This window comes from Lissotriton helveticus, chromosome 6 (genome assembly GCF_964261635.1).
Source record: "Lissotriton helveticus chromosome 6, aLisHel1.1, whole genome shotgun sequence".
NCBI classification, from domain to species: Eukaryota; Metazoa; Chordata; class Amphibia; order Caudata; family Salamandridae; genus Lissotriton; species Lissotriton helveticus.
This window is the reverse complement of record NC_136067.1, coordinates 1,406,292,768-1,406,309,958: the sequence shown is the minus strand read 5'-3', so window position 1 is coordinate 1,406,309,958 and position 17,191 is coordinate 1,406,292,768. Positions and strand designations below refer to the sequence as shown.

Here is a 17,191-nt window from a genome sequence, read left to right as displayed (position 1 = left end):
CCAGATAAAATGCTCCTTAACTCTAGGCTGAGGAACCTCTTCATCTATAAATCCATCTGTGTCATCACTGCTGCTGGATGCTCTGGCAGCCATGATAAACCAAAAAAGATTAAGGAGGAAAAAGACAGGTCTTGCACTCACAAAAGTGAAAGAAGTGAAGCAAATGGGTGAGGATTTCATTCTTTGTAAAAAAAACTGTTAGCAACCAATGTTATTTTAAGGTCACATGACTTGACACGCTTCCGCTGCGCGCACCGGAGCGCTTACGCGGCGCGAACGTAGGCGCTTCCGGGGGCGCTTACGCGGCGCACCTGAGTGACGTTTTGGTAGCTTTACGGAAATGCAAAATCATTTTCATTACGTAAATCAAAAATACTGCTTTTATAAGTATGGTACTGAATGTCCTGTATTATTAATTAGTTTTCTTACATTTTTTTTTACGAACGCATAAATAGCGCTCTCGCTGCGCTCTCAGGAGAGCTTACTGGTGCGCGCACCCTGAGCGCACCAAGAGAAAATGACAACAACAAAAAAAGAAAAATACAGTGAAAAAATAATTTAAAAAAAAATTAATTATACCTAATAGTTATAGTCAAGTCAAGTCAAAAACCACTTTATTCGATTTAGTTAAAAATCATAAAAGCATTCTACAACAATATAAAATCATTCCAGTTACATATTTTGCAATTTCATATAATACAATACAATTAAAAACACATTTAAAAAATTCCATATGGTACAATTCAATTTTGAACTATAAAAGGTCATAAAAAAAAAAAACTCATGTGCTAAAAAAGCCAGAAATACTTAATTCATCGTAGTCCCCGCTGTTGGGCTTGTACTTTCCTCCTCCTGATTCGTACAGCGGCCACAAGATAATTTGCCACGCTAAACATTACCAAGGGGGAATCAAGCATTTGTAGGAACAGTAAAGCGGGTTTTGCTTGCAGGAACGCTTTCTCCTTCAATAAGGGTAACAAATACTTTCTCCTTGGAACTTGATAAAAAGGGCAAAATAACACAAGGTGTATATTATCTTGTATGGAAAAGTTGTCACATTCACATACTGGTGCATCCTCAAGTTTGCACCAACCCTGTCTTTCACAGAGTACCAAGTATATCTGGTTGAATCTAAACTTGACCAGAAGCCATCTGTGAAATGGGATGTTAACTAAAGCAAGGTACGGTTGGATGGCAATACAGGTGAGTGTCATATAATGTGCTCTGACCGTAGGTTTTATTAACTGGAGTTATAGTTATAAAAAACAGCTAATTAAAAAAAAATCGTAGGTAACAAAGTTGATATACAAAGGAATTGACTTTAAAAAAAACTATGAAATTCACTGAAAAAAACATAGGTTTCACACTCGTTATAGTTAGGAATTAGCATTTAAAAAACCTTTCAAATTCACTGAAAAAACCATAGGTTTCACAATCGTTATAGTTAGGAATTAGCTTTTTAAAAACCTTTGAAATTCACTGAAAAAAACATAGGTTTAACAATCGTTATAGTTAGGAATTAGCATTTAAAAAACCTTTCAAATTGACTGAAAAAAACATAGGTTTTACACCAGTTATAGTTAGCTGAACATTTTACTCATACAAAACCATTGAAATTCCAACGTTATAGTTAGTTGGACTCACTATAACTCGCGCGCCCGCAATCCACTGCTGATGATGTCACATATTACATCATTCATGACATGGTCAGTGACATCACTGATGACATCACTGATGACATCTCAAATGACATCACTGTTGCGGAGTAATTAATGGAAAAGCACATTTTTATATCTGATGATGCCCACGCCCCACGGATCCACCAAGAATGGCGTAATTGGCTGACCACAACCTGACCGGGAGGTTGCGGCCACCATTTTAAGTATCTGTAAATGGTTCTGGGGACTTAAATTTACCTGATCCATGGGTATGTTCGAGGAGTGCCGGAGGGACCTTTGTTGGGTATGAAATTGAGTTAAAATGTTTTTTTCCCCACTTCGGGAATCCGGGGATCCACTGTAAGGCTCAGCGGAGCCCCCCTAGTTTAAATCCTAGACGGATTTGCAAATCTTGCCAACCTTTGGAAAAATAACCAACCTCAAACCCACTCAGACACCCTCAGGCACTCTCACACCCATTTACAGACCCGCAAAGCAGTCATACACCCACTCACAGACCTAAGCAGGCATTCAAACACCCACTCACAGAGCCATGCTGGCACTCACACACCCACTCACAGACCCACACCCACTTATAGACCCACGCAGCCACTCACACACCCATGCAGGCACTGACACATGCACTCACAGACCCATGCAGGAATTCACAGACCCACTCACATAGACGCCCACACAGACACTCTCACACCCATTGGCAGGTCTGCAAGGTACTCACACCCACTCACAAACCCACACAGGCAGTCTCACATACCTACACAGCCACTTACAGACACTCATACACACACTCACACAACCTACGCAAGTACTGACACACCCACTTACAGACCCATGCAGGAATTTACAGACCCACTAACATAGGAATTCTCACACCGGCAGTCACAGACCCCCTCACAGACCCATGAAGGAACTCACGCAAAGCATGCAGGTCCTCTAAAACCTACTCACAAAGCTATACTGCTACTCACAGACACAATCAAAAACCCAAGCAGGCACTCTCACATTCATTCACAGACCCACTCATACACACTCACAGATCCACACAGGCACTCTTACACCCACATAGTCACAGACCCATACAGCCACTCATAGACCTACACAGGCAGCCTCACACCTACTCACAGACCTACACACTCTCACACCTACTCACAGACCCACTCAGACACTCACACCCTCTCACAAATCCACACAAGCACTCCCATGCCCACTCACACACCCATGCTGGCACTGATCGGCCCATTCAGCCACTCACACACCCACGCAAGCATCCATACAGCCACTTAGACACTCACTCACCAACTCATGGAGCCATTGACACACTCACTCACACTCATTCAGCCACTCAAATACCCTCTCACAGACTCATACAGCCACCCACTCACTCATACAGCCACTCACCCATATAGCCACTCAGACACTCATTCACAGACCCATACATCCACTCACACACCCATTCACAGACCCATGCAGTCATTCACACACACACACACGTACCTATGCAGTCACTCTCACACTCACACATCCATACAGCCACTCAAACACCCACTCAACCATTCATACAGCTACTCAGACACCCCCTCACTGAACCATATAGCCATTCAGACACCCACTCGCCCAACCCAGACAGCCACTCACAGATCACACATTCACTCACACACCCTCAAGAACCTTTGAGTTTATGATGTGTAGATAATAATTTTGCATAGAACAGGATGCAGTCTTTCAAGTTGTTGAGCAAAACCATGTTGCCTCCGTCTGTTTAATGGACTCCGTCTTGTTGATACAATCCATCCATATCAAGGTGTAAGTTGTTGTGCCCATGACGTGGTCTCAGAGAATTGAAGAAACAGTTTGATTGACATGTTTCTTGGTTTTCTCTATCTGTGGCCAAAATTGGGTTGGATAGTGCCACTTCTGTCTTTGGCAAGTGTTGGGGAACACCAAGGCAGTATGTTGGGAAAAGTGACATTAATTTACCAAAGGTATCCTTCATTAGGATTTCTAGTCCTACCCCAGTAACTGTCCCTAGGTCATTGCCACCACAGTGCACAATCATCAGGTCGGATGTTGGCAATCCACAATGCTTTCAACCAAAGTCAGCAATTGATGCCACTTTAACTCTTTCTGGGCAACCCATGTAATGTCTACATTAGATAAACCTACGTCCCTGTCAATGCCCCTCTTCCTACCACTCTCTGTTGCTCAAAACACAAAACTGTCATCAACAATCTAGACTCTGATCATTTTGGCGACAAGGAGGAGTAGTACACAGGAAAAGGCTGAAGCAGAATGAGGCAGTTTTGAAGTTGAAAGGCAGCTAACATGGAGGACAGCAAGTAAAATATAAAAGAACATATTTGAATGGATGGTCGAGATGTGCAGGGAACTAAAATTAGGTAGTGACTGTAATAAAAAAAGTAACTATCTCTGTGATTGGCTTTGGAAACATAAAAAAGAAAGTTTTGTTGTTAGGGATATGCTTGGAATTGGTAACACTCAACCACACCTGCTACAGTGAATATGAAGATAGTATGCTGTTTAGAGAAAGTCTTGTGAACCTTTCATCTAAGCATTAATAATAGACTGATTAATTCTTTTAACTGCTTCCGTGTGGTTCCGCAGGTCCACTGCGAAGTTACATGGGACGCTGCACTGAGCCCCACAGTGGATCTGTGGAAAACTACAAAAATGGGCTTATTTCCCAGAAACATGGAAAGGGTTAAAAATAGTTACCATTTAGGAGTGTTATAACAAAAACAAAGGAAGTCTGGGATTTGCTAAGTATAGGAGTATGAGTAAGAGCACATGGGGAAGGGTAGCCATTGTAGGTACTTTTCTACTGAGAGTGGAGGAGGATTGCCATAGCTCTGACTTGATATTTGCAGTGGAGAACAGCTGTTAAGATATTATAATGCAAGATGGATAACAGCAAAGAGCTTTTACAGGTAGGTTAATGAGGTTGTAGCATAAAAAGGTATATTTTTTTTAAAATTGAGGATAATAAGCTAAAATAAAATGTATGTCTTCTAGACACTACAGTTAAAGGCAAAATAGAAGGGAGCTTAGATGAGAACATTCCCTAAAAATATAGTGAGCAGCAAAGGAGGAAGAGGAATTGCTGTACTGAAAGTATAGTTATTATATTAAGCCAGTATGAATGAATGTGTTCGAAATTAGATGTGGGTGCTTGCTTATAATATGTAATTTGAACCCACTCACACAGTCAGGCAGGCACTTATGCACTCACGTATACTCCCACAAAAGCACTTATGTACACACCACTGATATAGCCAGAGTGACTGACACTCAGTAACACACCCATAAAACCATTCGCACACCCATTTACTCAACCCTGCATCCACTTTGTCATTCACACATCCTTATAGGCACTGTCACACTCACTCACACACACACACACACACCAATACAGCCATTCATGTATCCAGCACTCAGCTAGTTACACACATACTTACACACCCATACACCCAGTTTTACACCCAGTCACCCACCCATACAGCAACTCACATGCCTATTTACAAACCCATACAGCCACTAACACACCCAGTGAAACAGCAACAGAGGCACGTGTACATCCACTCACATACCCATGTATCCACCACTAACTGAGCCTCTTCTCCACACAGTTACAGACCCATACACCCTCTAACAAAGCTAATTACCAATCCATACAGGCACTTGCTTACCCATTTAGACACCCATACTGCCACTAATACACAGTCACATACTGAGACACCCTGTCGGCCTTAGAAATTTGAGCACTTTACCACTGCTAAATAGTGGTAAAGCTTACATGCTTCTCACCTAAACATGGTTTCATTGACTTATCTACAACTGGAATATTTAATTGATCTGTAAGTCCCTAGTAGAGTGCACTGCCTTTGGCCAGGGCCTGTCAATTAAATGCTTGTAGTGGGCCTGCAGCACTAATTGAATCATTCATACAACTAGCCCTTTGAACCTGTCTGAGGCCTGCCACTTCAACTTGGCATTTATTAACCCTTGACAAGGTTTAAACTCTCCTTTTTTATACATAGGTCACCCCTAAGGTAGGCCCTAGGTAGCTCAATGGGCATGGTACTGTGTGGTTAAAAGGTAAGACAATGACGTTTAAGTTTCAGTCAGTCACACACACACACTTACAGACCCATTCACCCAGTTATACAACCAGTCACCCACCTATACAGCCACAAACATACCTATTTGGAACACCATACAGCCACTTTCACATCCAGTCAGATAGTGACAGAATAACTTGCGCATCCACTCACACAGTACTTATGTATGCACTGCTAATAGAGCTGCTTGCACACACAGTTACACACAAACACCCACTAACACAGTCAGTTTCCAATTCATACGTCACTTACATACCCATTTGATCACCCGGCAGTCACTAAGACACCCAGTTCACCGTAGGAATTTGAGCAGTGTACCACTGCTGGATTGTGGTAAAGTATGTGCGCTTCTTCCCTAAATATGGTTTGACTGACTTTAACCACAATTAGGATATTTAATTTATCCATAAGTCTCTAGTAGAGTGCACTATGTGTACACAAGGCCCTGTAAATTAAATGCTCAGTGGTCCATCATCACTAACAGTTTTATATTTTTTCTCAAAAAAATTTCTAGGAAGAAAATAAACAGGTATTAAAAGGGGTAATGGGAAGAAGTTACCGGCTTCAGTCTGTGAAACATATCAAGGTTTAATGGGGAGCAAAAATATAATTAACAGTGATTCTCACTGTATCTAGGTATTCAGCCACGGATTACATCTTTAGAGTCACAGACATCTGGCATTTGCTACAGTGCGTTACCATCTCTGAACTTATCGCAGACAGCATGAACAGTTATGACAGCCAGGGCAATGATTCCCCCAAGTAGAGATAATGACTGATCTTCTACTGCACGTGCCTTCTCGCGCATTATGCAATGGTGCATGCATTGATGGATAGTTTTGATGTGCTTCTAGATGCAACTTGTCTCAGGGGAATACCTCTTCCCAGTCTTTCTCGACAATTGCTTACTGCAGATATTGCACTGGAAAAACTTGGCACTAACCTTTTTTCTCTCCCAAAGGAATCCTGAAATGTTTCCAAACATTGCTCTCCTTTTTTGGAGGAGGCATCTCTTCCTGCTCTAGCAGGACAGGGTCTGGTTGTCTTTGCTGGTCTACTGATATACCTGCATCTATCTAAAGTACTTGTGCACAAAAGTGTATTAGTTAATAGCAAAATAAGTTATGTTAAGTTTATTAATTAATTGTTTTGTTTAAATTGTATAATAATGCTACAATCTCATAACTTGATGCAGTAAGCTGGTACGGTTATTTGTTGAATATTTGAAGGTTCCCCCCAAGATTACTACAGATAAGGAGTGCGGTTCTCCTCCACTTGCCTTCTCCTGCATCAAGTGATTGTATGTCCTTTTTATGGATGGTTTTAAGGTGCCTTCTCATGGAACTTGTCCCACAAGAATACTTTTTACTGGGCTCTATTGATAATTGCTAGCCGCAGATGTTACACTGCACAAACTTGGCAAATACACAACTCTATCCTTAAGTTCTCCTGGTGTCTTGCACATGATGCCTCTAAAATGTTAGAGTTTGCTTCTGTCAAAAAGTCATCCCATGGATGTTCTGCACAACTGAGGATTAGAAACCAAGGTGCTGTTACCTAAATTTCGCAACATACACTTGGGCCCACCATGATGACAATACCAGTACTCATTGGTCCCATGAATAGCATACCATCAGATTTATCAGATTTGTGGCTGTAAAGTAAACAGACAGCAGCACCTCAAGTACATGGGGGGTCCTAGTGTAGCTAATCAAAAGTCCAGGTTTGGGTGTATTTCTGTGTTTGAGACCAGTTAAATAAGTTATGTTATGCTTATTTGTTAACTGTTTGGTTTAACTTGTGTGGTAATATATTAATAACATCTATTTTTAAACTTATAAAAATGTATATTACTGAACTGAACTTATGGCTCAAATTGTAGTACATTTTAAATTAAAACAAACACAAACAAACCAAAGGTTACACAGACATTACATTTAGGAAATACCATTAAAAAAGTAGAAATTCACAGTCTGGCACTCACTTACAGTCCCATACAGCTTCTCACATACTCACTCATATACACACACTCACACAGGTACTAACAGGAACTCTTACACTCAGAATGACTCACACAGGTACTGACATACCCAAACAGTCACTCACACACACTTACACTCAAAATCCCATAGTCACTCACATACTATTTACACATGCAAACACCTACTGACAGACACAAACACCCATACAGCCACTCATATACCCACCCACACACTGATACACCCACTCACACACTGATTCTGCCACTCACACACCGATACAGCCATTCACACACTCAGCCATATATCACTGCAGGCACTCACACACACAGCTACACACTGATACAGCCACTCACACATCCACTCAAATACTGATACAGCCATTCACATACTGTTACAGCCACTCACACACCGATACAGCTACTCATACACCTACCCATACATCAATGCAGGAACTCACATACCCACTCATACACTGATTCAGCCACTGACATACTCACTTACACACCCTTGCATTCACTTGCTAATTCATTTCCATTTTAGTATTCTAGATGACACTGCAAAACATTTGCTAATGTCTTTGTTCATACTTTATAGGATTATTACCCTTCGTAAATATTATAATTTCAGTTTTGTGGCATGAGTGACATCTACATGTAAAAAACTAAAACAAAAACACACATTTGCACAAAAACATTAAACACGTAGGGGAGAGATTTACCAAATCTCCAAGCCGAGCAGCGTAGTCTCCTGCGAGGCTGTGCTGCGTTACGCAACATGGAAAGAGCAGGAGAGCACCATTTATTTTGAACGTTTTATATAGCCCGAACATGACCACAGAGGGTATCAGAGCGCTTTACAGATTATGCAGTAGGACGAGTACATGGAAACACAAATAATCAGCATATCAACAGGTACATATATTTAGAATGTCTAACATTCTCAAGAACCTAGCATCTAGGGCACAGAACAGCATCAAAAGACCCGGGAGTCAAGTGGGGAAGGAAGACGGAGGCAGATATTTCTTCATCAAGAGCTCTTTAACTTCTGATTTGAACAGGGTAGAGGAAGGGTTCACCCTGACTACGGGGGGGGGGGGGGGGGGAAGAGTCTCAGATCCTTGCCGCCATACCTGAAAATGATCGATTATAGGTCTTTTTTTTCTTGAATTTTTGTGGTTTGAGTAATAGGGTGCTGGCACTTCTAGGGGCTCTTGAACCCCGTGAATATTTTTGTGCCCATAACGAGCCTGGCTGCAGCATTGTGGGACACCCTCAATGCTGCGGCCAAAGATATGGCTCTCTCCTCCCCTTTCCCTTGCACCGGCACTTTTGTGATGCAAACACGGCGCAAAAGCTTAGTAAAGCTCCCCCATAGTTCGATCTTTCTTTGACCAGATGTAGAGATTCCCGAAAGAAACATTTTTTTCTGTTTTTTGAACAATTTTATATTTGTTTTTGTATTTAAATTTTGGGTAACAACAAAACTAGGCATAAGGGAAGTTAACTGGTAAGATGCCACTGGCTTCAGTCTCTTAAAACATATCTGTGAAACGGAGCAAAAAAAATAAATTAACACTGGTAATTCTTGACAGGTATGCAGCCACAGATGTTATCTTCACCACCATGGTACTGACATTTTGCACAGTGTGTTAACATATCCCTTAATTTGTCGCAGAAAGATGGTACGCTAATTTGTCGCACTGTTGATGCTTCTCCCAAGGCTTCTGTTGATTATGAGTGGCTCCTACTGCACTTGCCTGCTCCTGCATTCATGGATGGTTTTTATGTTTCCACATGGAGCTTGTCCTATGGAAATATGGAAATACTAATTCTTAGTACCTCTTCATAAGGTTTTCGTGCCAATGTGGCATTGCACCAATTTCGCCGACACTTTCTTTTCACCAGATGGAATGGTGAAAAACTTCCATACATCACTCTCCTTCTTTGCCTGTGGCATGTTCTTGTCCTGGTCTGAAAAAGCTTCGGCCTGCGCTGGTTGTTCTTCACACACAGCTGTAGAAGCTGACATAATTCTGCTCAGATATAAAGAAAACAAACAGCTGCACTATTCTCATTACTATCTCTGCAGAGGTAAAATCCAAATGAGATATTAAGGGTGTAGTTTACCAAGTAGATGGGTGGGGTCCTAGTGTAGTCAATTAGAAGTTCTCGTTTGGGTGTGCTTCTGTTAGGGAGCAGATGCATGGATCCACCGAATTCGTGAAATGAATAACTATGTTTAAAAACACACACAGGTTCCCACACATGTGTATATATAAATAGGGTTCCTGTGATATTAAAATATGAAGCACCTATATATCGATTTGCATTTCTGCAGCTTTTGACAAATTTGCGAATTTGGATTTGCACACCCGTTTCGATGAAGTCACAGGAATTTGAAACCATAGAGTACCTATAGTGGTGCTATTTGTTTCAGAACCCCACTGGGTTCGCAAGATTATTTTGAAAAGGAAAGATTAACTTGTTTTATTGCATTTACACAGACAGTACATAAATTACATTACCTTGAATTCTGATGTTTTACTTATAAGATGTAGAATATCAATAATTATTTAAAAAATAAATTTCTTAGTTGTAAAAAAGCTGTACTACTTAATTAAAATTGTGGGCAAAATTAAAGTACAATGTATTCCAAAATACCCTAGAAATGTACTAAAAAACAAAGGTTACAGGAACATAGATGGGAAATAAAAAATTTAAAACACCATAGAAATTCACTAAAAAAAATAAACACTATAGGTAGGATTTTTTTTTAAACTTAAAAGTTTACTTTGCTGGATGATGTCATCATTGATGTTATCTGAGCTGTCATCAGTGATGTCACTGACCATGTCATGAGTGATGTCTTCTGTGAGGTCATAAGCAGTACATTGTGGGGACAGAAGTTCTAGTTAGCTCAGATAACTAGAATTGCAAAATTTCTATGGTTTTGTGCATGTAAAATCTCAGTCTAACTATAACGTCCCTTTAACCTTTGTTTTTTTCAGTGCATTTCTAAGGTTTTTAAAAAAAACATTATTTCCTAACTATAACATCTCTGTAACCTTTGGTTTTTTCAGTATCTATATATACATAACAAGATGTTTTTCTTCAAAGAAAGTTTAAAAGCATTGGGTACTTTGACAAGCCTCCAGTCCACAGTGTGGATGGACATCAACTATATCTTTAGGTTGTTTTATTCTGCCATCGGGTTCGGACCTGTTTAGTAACAACTCTGAAAAAGGTGTATTCCTCAAGCATGGCTTTTTGTTAATTTCGACACAGATGATCAGGGAACAATCGTTGTACGTAGGTGGCCAATTCCTCCATCTACCATAAACAACTGAATCAAGGCGACAGAAGACCAAGAGATGTACTAGAGACTCGGTCAAGTCCCTTTTGTCCTGTAGCAGGCTGGCTTAGTATATGGTGCATACTTTTGTAAGTGAAGTACCCTGCACTAATCCAGACAACCCGTATGGTGATTTTAGTGGTCTTAGACAACCTTGGAAAGCTCTCTAAGTGGTAGCTGTGGAGAGCAGCCTTCAGAAGGAGTGTAAAGCAGCTTGTTTTACCAGTACTAATCACATAGTGTAGGTTAAGGGAAAAAGATCCACACAGTGTAGTTATAAAAATAAGTATTTATTATAAACCCTCACTAACACCTTGCAATTATCTCCTACCCCATATAACCACAATACACACAATACTATACACATAGAACACGTAAGTAGCACAAATACTCAGTGGTCCACATGGGGATACCAAACCATATACTAAAATAGTGGAATGCAAACCACAATATAAGTTAAGACTGGACTCAGAAGATGTAGAAGAGCAGGGGACCCAAGGAACCACCCAAGGTAAGTACCCAGGAACTCCACGGAGGCCGTGTGCAGAGTGGGAACATGACCGCATGCTCAATACAAGTCAATGGGTAAGTCGCGGGTGCAGTTTTTAAAAAGAAAGACCCTTCCCAGAGGACCCTGAAGAAACCCAGTGGAAGATGGAAGGTTGGAGAGTCACCCCACCATGGATACCCCAAGAACCAGGATACCCACATCAGGGAACCCGGGTGCATAGGTGCAAAGTGACGTTGGAAACCACTGTAGACCACAATGGAGGACTTCAGTAAAGACGCCGCTGGCGAAGAAAGTGAAAGTCTGGTGGAACCCAAAAGTGGATTCAAGATGGGAGGTACCTGCAAGCAGAGGACACAGTGTCTATGCCACTCAGGAGTCAACAAGAGGCACAAACACGAATGCTCAACGATGTCTGAGATGAAGGTGAGTTGACAGTACCTTTGAAGTTGCAGCTGTGAGGACCAGACAATGCTGTGGAAGACCAGGAGCTGTTCACGAGGTGTCCCACATCGGATGTAAAGATCCAGGGGGCAGTGTCTGGCAGGGCCACCAACAAGCCTTGGCAGTGGCAACCGATGTAGTAGTAAAAAAAGGTGCAGTGTCGGGACCAGCAAGGTCCAAGTGACTCACCACGAGCAGGTACGTTAGAGCAGGCCCCAAGCAAGCAGGAGAGCACACTGAAGCCAAAGAAGACCCTCGAGAGTACCTACAGGCCGGAGGCACAGGAGTTGCAAGAGGACCTCGAGCAGCTCACCAAAGGCTGAAGGCCCATGGTGCAGGCAAAGATCTTGGTTGCAAGAGATGCTTGAGGCTGGAGCTTCTTGGAACTCGAAGATCTCTGGAGAGAGCCAACAACCCTTGGCAACGGCAAGTCGATGCGGTACACAGGGGTACTGCTCCAGCGGTTCAGACGAGGGAAACTGGCTTCAAACTTGCTTTGAACGCAGTGCAGGCCTCAAGGGAGTTACAGAACCACCACCCGTGGTGCTGAACTGTTCGGAGTCCGTAGGAGCTCAGGAACAGCAGACCAGTCAGCTTTGTTGTGGTCATTAAAGCATATGGAGGTGCACAACAAGAAAAATTGATGGAAAAATAAAGAATTTATCAAACTATACGTGAATGGACTTCTTTACCTTGTGCACCTCCATATGCTTTGATAATCAAGGATCTGGTTTACAGTGGCACTGAACAGCGGCAGCTGCCGGAGTTTTTTTTGCATGGGACTTCCTTTTTCACTAAATCATGAGTAAGATGCAGGCTTGAAAATTCCATCGTTGGCTTCTTGTTTGTGTAATATCTTCGTTGTGGTGCCTGCAGATGCAGGGGAGTGACTCCTTCACCCCAAGGGAGATTCCTTCCGGTGTCTTGGATGTCCACAGGCCTTGTGAAGAACCTGTATGGAGAACAGGCACGAACAACGTAGATGACTGTCAGGACGATGAGTCCAGGAGCAGCAGGAGTCTTCCCAGTTGCAGCATCGGTTCCCAAAGCTTAGTCCAACGAAGTCCGAAGTGCCCAAAAAGTTGAAGATGAAGTGGTTTCGGATCTGAATCTTGTACCACAACGAATCTAAGGAACCACCCATCGGTAAGCCCTTAAGTACCCTAATGAAAGGGCTGGGACGATTCAGGGGTCCTTCCTACAGGAGGGGCTGGACAGTGGGGAGGATACTCCCATGTCCTTTGTCTAGTTTTGTGCCAGAGCGGGTGCCAACGGTTCCCTGAACTGTTGTCAACTGGAGTATGTAAGAAGGGCACCAAATGTGCCCTTCAATGCAGTCCAGGGGTGCTGGCAAGCGCTACCACCCTGCTTCAATATACTAAGTCCTGTCTGGGAGGTGGTCACACCTCCCTATGACAGGAAACCTATTGTACTGCCTTTCCCTGCTCGAGCTTGGCTCAGCGGCAGAATCGGGTCTCTGGTCGGCAGCAGCCATAGTTTGCTGTCCGGGTCAAGAAGACTGTTACCTGGAGCACTTAAGGCCTCCCGAAGTAGCTTCAAAGTGGATGGAATCATACCTCCAACACGGTTTACGGTGTTGAGGTATGATTCCAACATGTTTGATACTAAACATGACAGGGTTCATTACAGCCAGTTTAGAGATAGCCATCGCGTAATGACACATGACCACTATGTATCGCAATGACTGATGCACTTACAGCCCGGGAACAGAACTCCGTGGATTGTAGGTGTGTCCTGCTCATGTAGGGGAACGCTCACACACAACCAAGCACCCTGCCTTCTGGATTGAAAGGCCTGCCTTAGGGGTGACTTATAGGTTTTAAGTGTAGTGACCTCAGATATAAGGAAACTTATATCTGTTGTAAGTGGTGCTAGCACCAACTTACACAGGCTGCAATGGCAGGCCTGGAGACAAAATGTGAGTAGTCTCCCATGTGTGGCATAATACATGCTTCATCCCATGGGGGAACCCTGGCATAATTCATGCTTCAGCCCATGGGGTACCCCTGGTACACCTATGCCTTGGGAGCCCAGAGACTGGAGACCTGATTTGCAAGATCCCAGTCAGACTAGTCAGTAAACCATAATGACACCAGCAAAAAGTGGGGGTGACCATGAAAGCAGATTCCTACTTTCCTACAGATCCCTAATAAAACAGTTTGGAGAGAGCGGGCAGGATGATGGAACAAACACCTTTCAGTTTTTGCTCACAGTGCAACACCAAATACCCTTGGCTGAGCACCATGGTGTCTGCAACCTCTGTCTCTCCCTTCAAGCATGAGACCTCCTCTGAGTCCTGTACTGCGTTTTGCTGAAAAAAGACTCTAAAGTGCAGAAGGGAAAGAGGATGGGTGCATCTAAAGATGCAGCAATTGTCATCCACTGAGATGGCATACATCTTCAGCTAACTAGACTGTCTCCCCCCCCCCAAAGCTCAACCTTGGGGGCCGACATCAGTGTGGTACTCAAGGCCCTGCGGTAGACTCTTGATGACAAGATCAGAGGGAGTCAAGGCAACCATTCTTGAAAGTCTAGCAGAAGAACTAGATGCTACAAAAAAGAGGTTTGTAAGCACCCAGGCGACTTGCAAGATCTCTGAGGAGATGCCCCAATGGAAACCTTTGAGTGATTTGCCTCAAGCCCCTAAAAATGGAGTCCGAAATACCTTTTGAGAAGCGGATTGACTTCCTGCTTTTACATTTCCAACATTTCAGAAAAGGAGTGGATTGAATGTGGAGCCACTCCTGTAGCAGTGATAATGACTTTCCTTTCCCTTCCCTTTCTCTATGAATTAGCCAAATCATCTCACAATAATCTTTGCAAGCCTACAATTGTATGCAAATTGTCCACCATCCCACAATAGGCCAAGGTATAAAATGATAGTGAGATATGTAGCAACCAGTGTGATAAACCCACGTTTGAGTTAAATAAAGTGAATTATTGAATGAAAACTTACCTGCTGTTTGCTGTGTTTGAACATTGTCTACCTGAGCCAATGGACTTAGAGACTCTGACTCTTCAAAGGCTAACATTGGGTTGAAGGGAATGTCTGGGATATTGCTTCCATCACTGCTAAAGGCATTCACTTTGGATGGTTTATTTCCAGCAGGCAGGTTTATAAGCTCTTCAAAGTCTTCATTCTGCATAGACACCCCATTCTCATTTGGTAGTTTTTCAGTCTTGTGGCTACTGAAATAAATATTTAAAGGATCTGAATAAAAAGAATGCAAGTAGTCTTGTAGGGTTCATTTACAGTAACATCTTTAGCAATATTCACAAGTGACATGTCGTTCGTGATAAAAGTAACAAATAATCTCAATTTTCACATTTTTGAAAAGTAGAACTGCAATGTTAAACCTGATGGTAACTACTGCAATGTTCACTGTATCATGAGCACACATTGTTTATGATGCAAGTAACCTCTAGGCTCATGTTTCTACCAGCTAAAAAGAAAGGCTTACCATAAGATAACAGCCATTGCCGTAGAGGCAGCCTTCACCTTAGGAGAATCCATCCATCTGGTGTAAGGTCTCTATCGGTGATGGGGTCATAACTGATTTTCTTTGTTTGGGTGGGTGGGGGTGTTAGGGGTTATGGTTGTAAACAGCACTTTTATTAGCAATGTAGCACCAGTTATCTGAAGTGAACTAGCCAGATTTTAAACTGGATATCAACAAATGTGTGCAACCTGATTGAATAACGATTCAGAAAAGTGGGTGGTGATGAACAGAGTGTCTGAATTAAGCAGACCACTCTTACCCAGTCCAAAGATCAGGGCTTGATCCATCACCGTTATTTAGCTCACTGCCCCATCCCAGCTCAGAACCTGGCTATATGCAAATTAGTCTGTCCCTGGCCCAGTGCATCATGGGAACAGGGCACACCAAACTACCAAGCCAATTCTTCACCAGAAAGGAGACAAGCTACCGGGGACCGGTTTCTGGCATTTCAGCCTCATCGGCCCGGCTTGCTTGAATCCTGATGGAGCAGTGAGCAAGGGACTCATGTCTGAGTATACCCTGCCACACCTATAGTGGCCAAAAACGATTCAGAAAAGTGGGTGGTGATGAACAGAGTGTCTGAATTAAGCAGACCACTCTTACCCAGTCCAAAGATCAGGGCTTGATCCATCACCGTTATTTAGCTCACTGCCCCATCCCAGCTCAGAACCTGGCTATATGCAAATTAGTCTGTCCCTGGCCCAGTGCATCATGGGAACAGGGCACACCAAACTACCAAGCCAATTCTTCACCAGAAAGGAGACAAGCTACCGGGGACCGGTTTCTGGCATTTCAGCCTCATCGGCCCGGCTTGCTTGAATCCTGATGGAGCAGTGAGCAAGGGACTCATGTCTGAGTATACCCTGCCACACCTATAGTGGCCAAAAGCGATTCAGAAAAGTGGGTGGTGATGAACAGAGTGTCTGAATTAAGCAGACCACTCTTACCCAGTCCAAAGATCAGGGCTTGATCCATCACCGTTATTTAGCTCACTGCCCCATCCCAGCTCAGAACCTGGCTATATGCAAATTAGTCTGTCCCTGGCCCAGTGCATCATGGGAACAGGGCACACCAAACTACCAAGCCAATTCTTCACCAGAAAGGAGACAAGCTACCGGGGACCGGTTTCTGGCATTTCAGCCTCATCGGCCCGGCTTGCTTGAATCCTGATGGAGCAGTGAGCAAGGGACTCATGTCTGAGTATACCCTGCCACACCTATAGTGGCCAAAAGCGATTCAGAAAAGTGGGTGGTGATGAACAGAGTGTCTGAATTAAGCAGACCACTCTTACCCAGTCCAAAGATCAGGGCTTGATCCATCACCGTTATTTAGCTCACTGCCCCATCCCAGCTCAGAACCTGGCTATATGCAAATTAGTCTGTCCCTGGCCCAGTGCATCATGGGAACAGGGCACACCAAACTACCAAGCCAATTCTTCACCAGAAAGGAGACAAGCTACCGGGGACCGGTTTCTGGCATTTCAGCCTCATCGGCCCGGCTTGCTTGAATCCTGATGGAGCAGTGAGCAAGGGACTCATGTCTGAGTATACCCTGCCACACCTATAGTGGCCAA

At 43.1% G+C, this 17,191-nt stretch overlaps 1 protein-coding gene across 4 annotated transcripts in view; it reads right to left on the bottom strand.

Annotated features, from left to right (window-relative positions):
- Positions 1 to 17,191, bottom strand: part of MAP7 (microtubule associated protein 7) — a 1,007,524-nt gene that overhangs the window by 37,902 nt on the left and 952,431 nt on the right. For all 4 annotated transcript variants that reach the window (XM_078649192.1, XM_078649193.1, XM_078649191.1 and 1 more), the window contains exon 19: positions 15,075 to 15,307. In XM_078649192.1, the coding sequence (XP_078505318.1) occupies positions 15,075 to 15,307 (233 nt within the window). The remainder of the gene's footprint in view (positions 1 to 15,074; positions 15,308 to 17,191) is intronic.